Source organism: Lutjanus erythropterus, chromosome 7 (genome assembly GCF_056507025.1).
Source record: "Lutjanus erythropterus isolate fLutEry1 chromosome 7, fLutEry1.hap2, whole genome shotgun sequence".
Taxonomy (NCBI): Eukaryota; Metazoa; Chordata; class Actinopteri; order Lutjaniformes; family Lutjanidae; genus Lutjanus; species Lutjanus erythropterus.
In genome coordinates this window covers 21639957-21652121 of record NC_139323.1, presented here as the reverse complement: position 1 = coordinate 21652121, position 12165 = coordinate 21639957, and the positions used below count along the sequence as shown (strand labels likewise).

At 39.4% G+C, this 12165-nt stretch overlaps 1 protein-coding gene across 1 annotated transcript in view; it reads right to left on the bottom strand.

Moving 5' to 3' along the window:
* Positions 1–923: 923 nt before the first annotated feature.
* kdm4b (lysine (K)-specific demethylase 4B) overlaps positions 924–12165 on the bottom strand; it is a 56000-nt gene continuing 44758 nt past the window's right edge. Inside the window, exons 18-22 of the mRNA XM_084723203.1 lie at positions 8493–8681; positions 7995–8171; positions 7229–7348; positions 4796–4888; positions 924–3086 (exon numbers count right to left, since the gene is read on the bottom strand). Of these exons, the coding sequence (XP_084579329.1) occupies positions 2550–3086; positions 4796–4888; positions 7229–7348; positions 7995–8171; positions 8493–8681 (1116 nt within the window). The 3' untranslated portion in view covers positions 924–2549. The remainder of the gene's footprint in view (positions 3087–4795; positions 4889–7228; positions 7349–7994; positions 8172–8492; positions 8682–12165) is intronic.

The window sequence follows — 12165 nt, the reverse complement described above, 5'->3', positions numbered from 1 at the left end:
ATGAGCACTTCTGTTTTGGAATTGCTCAGAAACCCCCTTACTGTCATTGTCTGAATGGCTCAGGTCTCTAGTTTGTGGTTGTGAAGTTTCATGAGGCTGTGATTATTCACTGTAAGTCAAAATGGTCTCACTACAATGAAGTGGCTACTGTGGGGACTAATGATTGGATAAGGATTATTATGTGTTAATTTATCAGCTATTAAACTCACTGGAAAAGCAAAAACAAGACATGATCTGATTAATTTATAGATAACCAAATAATATTCAATAACCAATTGTACAGAAAATTGACTATCTTGATTGATAAAACATACAAATGTAAATAAAAGATCCCTTTTAGATCCACAGCATTTATTCCTCCATATGAAATCTCAGGGAAATAAAGTATGCAGTACTGTGCAGTGCCTATATTTCAACTTCTGAGTCTTCTTCGTGCTTATATTGTTCTTGTTTTCTTGTCTCGTTCATATTTTGTTTAGTCACTCCTTATATCTCGTTTACTGTTTATTATTTTGCTTTTTTAAAATTGATGCTTCGGTTTTTATGCTACCCCTTTTGCTGCTGGAATAATGCCACATTTCTCGCTGTAAGACTCAAAAAGACAATAAGATAAATTAATGCTTAATAATCAGAAGGTGTTGGTATATACTGAAGATTATAGGGATATCAACGATTTATCATTGATTAATTGCATGAAGAAATTAACCAATTAAAACATATTAAAATCGACAGTCCGTTTGTTGAAAAAGGAAACTTAACATGAGGGGGGAAAAAAATGAGAAATGTGTTTTATATTTATTAATTCAGGAAAATGCACTTGCATTTGCAGCCCTAGAGGAGACCTTTTCCATTGTCAAATAACTTTGACCCAGAAACTCCTTTATGAATCTCTGGGCTAGTGAACACACAAACCACAGAAGAGCTGGTGACTAGCAACCCACTTTAATCCCTATGAAATAAGATTTTCTTGATGGATATCATTTGGATACAGGAACACAGATGTGTCCCAACATCTCAGTTGTGATGACAGAAAAAAAGGGTATATGTGCGACATTTACAAATTTAATTCACAATACACAAGGCCTACGGTATGTACAAGGTGAAGTGTTGAAGAAAACTCAGGTTATCAGTAGTTTAATATCTCTGTAGCACCTCTGTAGCACAAAAAAATGCCATAACCAGGAAAAGAAAGCTGTGTTTACCAGTACAAACTGAGAGAAATGTCTGTGACAATCTGTCAAAAATAAAGGTATTAATAGTTTGGATCGGCCAAGTTTGTGAATTAATTTCAGAAAACATATAAAGGGATACAGTAATAGAAAAAAACAGACAACATTATTAATATACAATATTGATTTATACATTTAAACCAAGAATGGTAGAAAACATTTCCAGATTTTAGGGTTCCTACATATTTTCCTTTTTCCAAATATCAGATATCATTTCCAGACTTTCTTCCTTTGTATTGAATTCACAGTTCATGTGCTACTAGGAAAAAATGTGACACTAAACAAAGATATCACTTCAGTTTGAAGGAAACTATTAACAGGACCAGATATGACAATATAAGCAATGGATATTCAAGTGCCAATCATGATTAAGGAACATTTTGAGGCTGTTTTCTGGGCTCTTCTGCTCCTCCTGAACTGTGTGAAGACTTTGATGCTAAAACTGAATTTATTTTCCACATGTAGGAACCCTGAGATAGATTAGGGTTTGAAAAGTGGAGCCACCAAAATGACCATTTGAATGACGTCAATACATAAAAGGTCTCATCTGTTAACTACTGTGACACATCTTCACAAAAAATTCATTGCATCCTGCAGACAAATCTACTAGTGTTTGCATTCAACAGGTTTCTTCTATTACAAATAATTCTTTCAATATTTGACTAAGACATTTAAATACTGAGTTCCCCCTACGATAATACACTTTTTTTTTACCCCCCATTCCCCCATTTACCTCTTGCAATCTGACAATAAAACACCTTACTGAAAATATCCTGTAGATGGACAACGTGACACTAAAGTTTCAAAGCCACGAGTGGCTGGCTCGAAAAATAGAGATTTTGTTGCTGGTTATTTTGATTTAAAAAGGAAAAAAAGAATTGTCCACCGGGGGCCTCACTGCTGAGAGGCAAAGTCCTAGTCCGAGTAATTAGCTTCCTGTACAAAGAAAAAACGGGAGTGTGCTGTTACTGAATTAATGCAACGAGGTATGGAGTTGACACCCAGAGACTTAATCATATTAAGATGGAGGAGAAAAGCGCAGCAGCTGACAAAAAAAGCAAAAAAAAGACTAAAAAAGAAACAACAACAAATAATAATGTTAAAAATAAAACATGTCCTCTTCAGCCGCTGCTTCAGAGCAGGCTAAAGCACCACTGCAAATACATTAAATCAAAAATAGAAAAGTAACATGCATTAAAAGAGTGCTTGTGTGTCTGTTTGTGTCCGTTAATACAGCACTCAGTAGAATCCACCTCCATTAGCTTACTTCCTATGGGCTCAGCCTACACTGGCTGAGTAATAACATAGCGGAGCCAGTTTTTAATACAGGGCTCCGGGGCCGTCATCCTGAGGGAAATGTGAATGGAGGAGGGTCTCCATGTAGGACACGAAGCCGCTGCTTGGTACGTAGCCGTCGGCCATGTGCTCGGGCGGCAGCAGGGGAGGGGATGTGGCGGCGGACAGGAGGGGATCAGAGTTTAATGTCGATTGAAAAGAGGTCGACTGTGGAGTAAGCACGGGGTCCGAGGCTGGGGTTGACTCCGTTGAAGCGTTGGTGAGGGTGACGCTCATGTCCATTGGGGTCTCAGCGTCCATCTGAATCCCATTGGTCGGGGCGGCAGCATCCTGCGGGTGCGCGGCGGGCTGGGACAGCGATTGTGAGGTCGGCGGTGTACTAATACTGTGATGATTTGCTGCTGGTGCTTCTGCAGGGGTTGTGGTTAAGGGGCAGGCGGGGTTATTGGTTGTATCCATGGGGGTTTCAGCGGGCGGGGCTGCACTCGAAGGTAAGCGGCGGCGTTTGGCTGCTTGAGCTTCATCTGCTGGGGGAACCTCCTCCTGTGGTACAGGTATAGCCTGAAAACAAACAAGTACACAGTTAGACTGAGGACAAATTATGAACAGGAGTGTCTTGTGTCTGAAATCACTCTTGTTCACTATATAGTACACTAGATTTACTGTCTGCTACTTTATTTCAGTGTGAAAGTCGATGGCTACTTTCTGCCAACAATACCACAATGAAATGTGCTGCATGTGAAAATTACGGTTGTGACTCTACAGGTGTTAGTAATATTTAACCACTCATGTAAAAACAGTTGAACACGCTGCCTGAGGTTAATTCAAGGTGATGCCAGGTTCAGACTACAAAAGCTGGTCACTGTGTCAGATTAGATCATTATAGAGTCAGAAATTCTTATCCTCACTAGGTCGAGAGACACGACTACACGTTGCTCCCCGATCATCACTCGCCATCTTCGTGAAGTGCGTGATGTCATTTGGAAGGAGGTGTTGGGGAACGACTTATAGGAACAATATTATAACCAAACAACAACAGCGTGTCTGATACCGGCTGTCTCATGTTGGGAAAGCTTAAAAAAGCTTAAAATCATCCACTATGACACACTACATGGGATAAGACCTGTGTTCTTCACGCCCAGTGCCCATTTTTATTCCTGATCTGATGTCCAGCTTCTGTCAGAATTCAGTTTATTTTTTTCATATTATTTTGTAGTGTTGATTTGTGAAGTGACAAAAAATGTAAACTGATTATCTTTTGGATTTTCAAGTAATTTGCACATCCAACCTTGAGCTCTTTTCAGTACAGTTTTACACTAATGACATTTTATAGCCTAGAGAATTAAATTGATCGATTAAAAACAACATTTGATAATGACAATCAATATGTGAACTTAGTGACCACGAATAGTCGATCAGAAACACTGGTGAACGGCGAAAAAAATAAAAATTGGGGCAATTGATCAAGATGTTTCAGTTTCATTCCTAGTTGAACCAGCAGTCAATAAGAGGTCAAATTACAGTAAAGGCAGTTGTTACCAACAAGAGGACATCCATTCAAACTCCCCCGTCCATCACTCAGAATAAGTTTGAGGTTACATTACTCTTTACTCGCCGTTAGCTTGGTTATTTTGGTTAGATTAAACAGTTCACAGTAGCAATTCTGTATCTACTGAGTATCCCAGTCTACTGTTTGCTTGCATTACTTTTTAGCGCTTGATGCAATAATGTCAGACTGCATGCATTCCTGCAAAGTTAGTGCTGATTATCTGTTTTACTTCATCAGTCAGTGTAGGATGATTTACGGACATAATCTGTGAAATCTGTTGTGTGCGTGTCTGACAGTCAGAATTGATTAGGACTTCAAAAGTCATCACTGCCGTCTTCTGACACAAACATTCACAGAAAGCTTCTCTGGCATTTCAGAAGTATATCACACACACACACTTTTTCTGCTATTTATTAAAACCTACACATTTTGGCCCACACACAGGCCTTTATCCTCTGTGGGCTGCAAAGCGTCGGCTGTTTGCTTGAACAAATAGTTGTTTTATCTGCAGCTACTTTAGTGTTGTTTTATTGAACAACACAAGCTATTGTTGGGCTGCCCTTTCTTATCATTTGCCTCTGCAGACAATTCTAAAATCTACCGTGTCAACAGAGCCACATATCTGCCAAACTAAAGTGTCTTCCTCTTATTTATTATTACAACAAGACTGAGTGCCCTATTGTACGTCGTGTGAGCAGAGTAGAAAGCAGAAAGTACTCACCAGTCTGGCTCGGACCCTCTTGGGCAGCTCCTGATCCAGCTGATAGATCTCTGAGGGTTTCAGCATCAGTTGACTCTGGTCTTGAAACTCGACCTGGGCAGATGTGGTGAAAATTTGGGTCAATAAACTAACATTTCCAACTGTTTTGTCGCATACACTCGACTGAGAAGGAAACATTTGTAAAAGGAGACATATCCGTGGGTAGGGAAGAAAGAGTAGCAGGGTGGCTTAGTGAGCAAAAATATAAACTTGTACCCACAAAGTCACAGATGGGATCTCAGCTATTATAAATGTTTCCATCAACAACCATGTGTTCTGTCAAAACGCCCTTGACCGTGGCACTGAACCCCAAAGCTGCTCGCTGACTGGATGGGAGCATCAGCTTAGTGTTGAAAACGTATAAAAAGAGGGCACGGTCAGGGTTGCGGCTCAGACACAGTGACCAGCTGGAAGCTTGTTTTTAATTCATTGTAACGCCTCCTCGTCTCTAACAGGAAGATCAGCGCTACAGCTAGTGGACCACACAGGGACACAAAGAGAGCAGAGAAAGATATGACGTGCAAAATATTCTGTTTTTTTGTCCTTATTCTGAAAAAGACAATATTCCGACTAAGCTGTCAACATGTATAATGAAAATGAATATTCCACCAATATTCTCGTTCATATGCAGCCGTCCATACTGACTTAGATCTGCAGTAATTAGCCGATTAGTTGTCAGCTATTAAATTAATCACCAGTTACTTTTAATCTTTAAGAAAAAAATGTCCAAATGTAATGATTTCAGCTTCTTACATGTAAATATTTTTCTTTAGTCCTCTATAAGAATAAATTGAATATCTTTGAGTTGTGGACAAAACAAGACACTTGAGGACATCATCTTAGACTTTGGGAAATAGTGATCAACACTTTTAATAATTTTCTGACATTTTCCCAACATTTTATGTACCAAACAACTATCAACTGATTGAGAAAATTATCAACAGATTCATCAATAACAAAAATAAACAGCTCCAAGTGGAAGTTGAAAAGTGGAATGGCTGCAGAGAATAAAATATCCAAATGGTACATACTATTTATATTACAGAATTCAGTATTCAGAATACTGTCATATTTTGAATAACAGTGGAAAATTAATGTGCATAAATGCTGCCCCTGTTCTCTCTGTGTGTGTGTGCATGGGTAAGAAATACACAGATGTGCTTACATAACCAGCGTCATGGTGGCAAAATCTATGATTAACAGCTTCACTTAACCTCATCTGCAAAATACATTTCTTCATCTGTGACTGTATGTGACTTTCAAGATGGCCTCCCCTGACACCAGTCCCAGAGAATCATCTTCTTCAATTCTGCATTTTCCACTTTGTAAGCACTCTGCATATTTGCCCCATAAATTCCCCAGCATGCACCAGTGATGCTAAATCTCTCCACTTTATGTTTTAATGCCACACTGTATCAAAATGCTCCACCATAATCTACAAGGGCAGCCAAGCTTTTCACACATTGATAAATACCAGATCGGGGAACCAAACCAGAGGGTGGCAAAGCAATTAGACCAAAAGTTCACAGGTTCAATCACTTCCAAGTCGCTCTGCAGAGGAGCAGCAGATGAAATATGGAAATGATGCTCACAGAGTACCCGCCAGTGAGTACCCCTCACCCTGAAAACTGTATACGCTTTTTTACAGATTTTATTTGACTGCCGCTGGGAATTTCAAACTGAAGACAAGAGCAGGTGCTCATGAATATGATTGTTTTCAGTTCCTTTTTTTCAACATTTTACCTATCAGTTGTGCAATTCACAAATCTAATCTGTGGATAAACTGTCAGAAAAAGGATTGAAAACAAACACATCAGCCTGTTCAGAGATTCAGAGATCTAAAGTGGTGATTTTCTAGCCTCTAACCTGAGTGTCTACCTCCAGGTGACTTTGGAGTTTTGATCAGATATTTTAGCAAGTTGGACTGTAAATGAGTGAGGCTAATATCTAGGGATGCATAATAATATCTGTCATTGCTATCAGCCTTTACAGGCTTTAAAATGAAACATTGGTACCGGCCCTAAATGAAAGTTTTTGCCAATATGAACGGCCGTTCAGATGACGCCTAAAATTATGTGCATGGAACACAGGTATGTCTGCGGTGTGGAGGTTTTTTGAAGTGTCTGAAACAGATAGCAAAGTTTCTATTTGCAATAATTGCTCAGCATCAGTTCTGTGAAGAGGACACTACAAATGCAATTACCCATTTAAAAGGAGAAATGTGCAGTATATAAATATCTCAAAAAATAACCATGATCTGCTCCTTTAAGAGCACCATACCAATCATTACAGTGACTTTGTGAAGGGAGACAGGCGCAAGCAAAAAAAAAAAAAAAAAACTATCAGCGGTAATTTTATTTTACTAGCTGGAATTGAGCTGGACTTTTTCCTTACCTGGTAGAACTTATGGGTGTGCTCTCTGACAAAGGAAGCGTTGAGGACCTGACCCTCAGGTGTGCTGACCACAATCAACTCCCCCACCTCAGGAGGACCGTTGCGCAGACAGTCATGACTCTGAAGTAGGAGGAGGATGAGGATGAAGAGGAACAGAGAAAGTGAAGGCGATGGAGAGAAGAGTTACAGAAAAGTTAGAATTAAGAGATCTGCATGTCATTTTACTAAACACTGATGAACTCTTGATTTGCAAGGAATATTACAAAAACTGAGGCAGCTAACATACGGACTCAGTAAACAGAACTTAAAGTAATACAGATTTTTGGGCAGGATTTTCAAAATGTCCACTGAACTTTGACTGAAGATTTACACAAACTGCTTTAAACTATTTTAGTAGGCAGCAGAAGATCCATGATTGCATAATAAGTTTTGTTATTTTAAAATTTCATTAATTTATTAGATTACTTAAGAAGAGGAGGTTGAACTACAAAAGATGCAAGAGCTACATTAAGTGAACTTAATCCTTTCTCCTTTGTTATTAAAGTTATGTTAGTTGCCAACATATGGCAGTGAGTCATTAAAAGTTATTTGCAGTTACATTTAGTCATTATTTTTTCATTTGCAAAGATGCTCCAGCTACAAAGCATATGGCAGTTGCTAAGATATTTCCCCTTGGCTTTAAAAAAAACAGGGAAATAAATTTGTTGATATTATCTTTATAAATTGTACACAGGTAGGTGTTGAACCAGGCTGTAAAAACACTCACTAATATGTTCTCCGGGTGCAGGTTGTCGCAATATGAGCCGTCGTCAAAGTTGACCTCGTAATACACCTGCGTTGCCATGCCGATGATGTTGCAGTGGTAGAACCAGCTGTCACTGTTGCGACCGATCACCCTCTGGCCCAGGCTGACACCCTGTTGGGCTTTGGGTGCTGTTCGAGGCTGCAGGGAGAAAAACACGGGAAGAGAGTTTTAGGTTAAGACAAAAAGACCAAACTTCACTGCAGCTTATGTGTGTTCATCCAGCCCACACGGCCGCACAGACAGTTCTTTCTCCTGGAGAAAAACACTGAAAGGTTAAATTTCTTTTATTAGAATTCTGTCTGGATAAGATCAGAAACCAAATAACTAAAACCTAAATAAAAAGAGGGACTAAAGCTTCCATTAACACAAAACATGAGTGGTGTTGTGAAAAATCATTAGTTGCAGCCTCACTTAAAAGTAAACACAGATGAGAGCAGACTTCTTTTGATTTGCACTTACTTTTGGCGGCATCCTTTTATGCTTGTGGCAGGTGACCGACACCACGTAGGGCCAATCAGCTGGCATCATTGCGACTGCAGCAATTTGGGCACAGGTGACGTGGAACGAGGTGGCACACTTGTCGTATGAGCACTGGATGCAGGCACCGCGGTTCTGATTGGCATTCTTGCCGTGGCAGAACACACACTTCTACAATGAAAACAGAAAACAAAGACTTCGGTTGGTGATTCAGTTTGGAGACAATTTCCCCTCGACCTCCTAAGCTCATTTTTATCTACTGCTTTCTCTTTTGTGGACATTCAAGGATCACAGGAATGGTATCATGGTCCTGTTGTTCAGACTATGAGAAACAACTGGTTTTGGCTTTTGATGCTAGTAAGCGTAAACGTCTACTTCAACAAAACATTAAACTGTTTTTTAGCTAACTAAAATGTTAACAAAATGTTTTGTGATGGCTCAGCAGAGAAGCTACTTTCTCCTCTTGAGAAAACCATGTCGGCCAAATCAATGCAACAATATGGCCACATAATAGAAGACAGCTCAATAAAAAAAAAAAAAAAGAGCGATTGCTTGGCAGCAACTGGCAGACTGTTTTAATGGATCGATTGGAGTGAGAGAAAGAAGAGACACACCATAAAACTCAAATAGGTTGAATTTTTCCAACAACTTTCTTTGAGGAACTTGATTATTTTGCTCTATCCATCTCAAAAAGGCAGCCATTTAAACGTTAAATCTCAAATGTATATGTCAAATGTGTTAAGTTTAAAGAGGTTTAAAAAAAAATCTTTCCTCTTTTTAAGAGTTTAAAAGTTTGGTGCAACATAAGTTTTAAACTACCCAGGATTTAATCAGGCTTAGAAACTAATCGTTGTTGGTGCAACCACACCTTAGAAGGTTAAAACAGGCCCAACATTTATCCACAAAAACTATTCACTCTTCTAGTCCGGCTCATACTCAAAACTGCAGGACCTGTAAAGCATCTTAGTACTCTAACAGGTTTCTACTCATGTGTCAAACTGAAAACATCCATTCTGTTTTTAATAACATGCTTGTGCAGTCATCAGTGTCTTCTCTAAGAGCCTTCACTGAAAATGTCAACACTTTTCTTAAAGAACAATATTATATTTGCTAAAAAACAGTGGCCTGAACCTGCACTATGACGTTCAAAACTTTTTTTTTTCATCTTTCCTTTTCCCCCTGCATCCATTTTGGTGTCTTGCATCACTTGTTCAACTTCTACTCTTTCACAATCATACAAGGAATTTGCCATCCTCCCCTGGGACACTTCCCTTTTCAAATCCCTGCATTCCATCCCCACATCCTGAGTGTGAAATTACCACCAGTCAACCAAATCTTTGCTTTTGGCCGGGAACCTAGTCGACTCGCCACTGAGACACTTTAACATGCATCACCCTGCACATGCAAAGCCACAGCCTTCATCCTTCATTTTCAATTCACTCCGAATCCTTCTAACCGCCACGTCTTCCCCTCTTTGTCTTTACACTTTCCTTCTCCGTCCCTCTTTTGTCCCTCGATTCAGGTAAAATGAAAGAACAAGGATGAAAAGCCGAGATGGAACAAAAAAAAGAGAATAAAAGCATGTGCTGGAATTTGGCCTGTCAAACTGAGTTATCTTCTCAATACACAGGGGTGGGTGGTTTCAGAAACATTATCTCCCTTCAAAATCCTAATGAAAAGATCTATCTATTAAGCTATAACCTGCCAAAGTGGAATTATAAATGTTTAACTACTGACAACATGCTTCGATCTAACCTGTTACCCCAACAGCCTTGTCAGCCGTCCCACCTTATGTGACATGTTGTTATGTTTTTGTGCACTTGTTTTATTGTGATTATCTATCATCACACACTGTCTGCTCAATCCCTCATGCTTTCTCTCTCATCCTTCCTCCTCCATCCTCCTCCTCCTGACAAATCACACAGAGCGGCTATAGTGCAGCGCACGGCCGATCAATAAAAAAATAAAAATTCTTTATTAAAGTGCCAATACTTCATTTTTGCACTGGTGCAGGAAGAAAATGTACAACAGAGCTGTTTGATATTTCACTGGCTGGTATGGTTTACAGTTTTCTCCAGGCTGGTCTACTTTTCCACTGCTGAAACCACTGGCAGGCAGTGACACCTGACACCAGAGATGCACCACAAAATATGGCAAGAGACATTAGCTGCATGTCAATTTGCTTGTTCATATTTAATTCAACCTTGCTGTTTTATATGTATATTAAATGATCTTCAAACCCCAATGATTCATATTACTGTTTCAAATTTTAATTAACTCTGAAACAGCGTTTGATTCCGATTGCTTTGAAAAAAAAAACACAGTAAAGACTGTCCAGCATCAGCCAAAGTTAGCAACAGTCTTAAAGACAAAGGCACATCCACGTTTTTGTTTTGCACCAATGAAGACACTGACAGTGCAAAAGTGATAAATAATAACCAACCAACCACTTTGTTTCTCCTTTTTTATGTGGAGCTGCCTCTGAAAAGTCAACCAACCCATAGTTGAGCAAGTTTTAATCAATCCATTAGCTGCAGACAAAAAACACACCTGAAACTCCGTTCAGGAGATTCACCTTGTCAGTAGGGCCAGGACGAAAAGTATCAGGGGGACAGTTGCAACATGAACCTTTTCTTTTGTACCACAGAAGCCTCTTATAATACGGGGCGCTTAACACTTAACTGGGACCAAGGGAGTCGGGAGTGTCGCCAGAATGAGTACTGGAACTGGAGCTGGGTGAGCGGGCAAATAAACCAGACTCAACAGCCTTCTAGTGAACACGGCCAGACCGGGACTGAATACAGCCCTCGAGACCAACAGAGGCCAGTTTGATGACACGGAATACAGTATCAAGGTGATTTACAGTGGATACGGGCTGAACTCTGACTCCAGCGACAACGACAGACATGTGGGGATTGGCGACAGGTGTTCTGTGAAGCGGCAGAGGAGTGAGTCTATAGTTAGTTAATTTGTAAGTATACATCAGCCATTGTGTTGATTAAGTCAGTATCTATTTTTGTGAAGCTGGAAGATATTTATTCCTGTGTTCTGTGTCCCAAACTTGTATGATGTTATACTGCTAGCATTCCTTTTTGCCCCTTGTAAAATTGATATTGTAAAGGCTCATTATTACTGTTTTATAATTCTCTGTAATGCAGCACAGTCTTAACAATGTTACTTACAACATCCTCTCTCAGTCCTGGAACGCAAACCATTTTCTGATGCTTGATATATACAGTATATATTCAAATAATTAATTGAATATCATAAATGTGCAGTGAAAAGTTTAAAAATGGCCTGAACTACTAGAGAACTAGGAACACATTTAGTCAGAGGCAGCCCTATTTCTGTGCATTTCAAGCCTTCAATTGTAGAATTTTAAAATTACTTTTGCCCTGGCCTCTGGTAGCATAAAAGAAACATGGCACATTCCCTCTGAAGTAAAATGCAAACTCCAAAATTAGAACAGTGTTTAATAACTTATGAAATTATGGTTTGGTTTATGTGTCATTGCCTGTAACAGGAGAACAGACCTGGAATGATTAGTGCAAAGTAATTTTAAAGATCGTATGATGATTTATTTAAGCAGCTCTCCTTTCCAAGCTTGAGGCAGTTTTCTCACAAGAAAAGAAATCACAACACCTCGAGGTGCAAG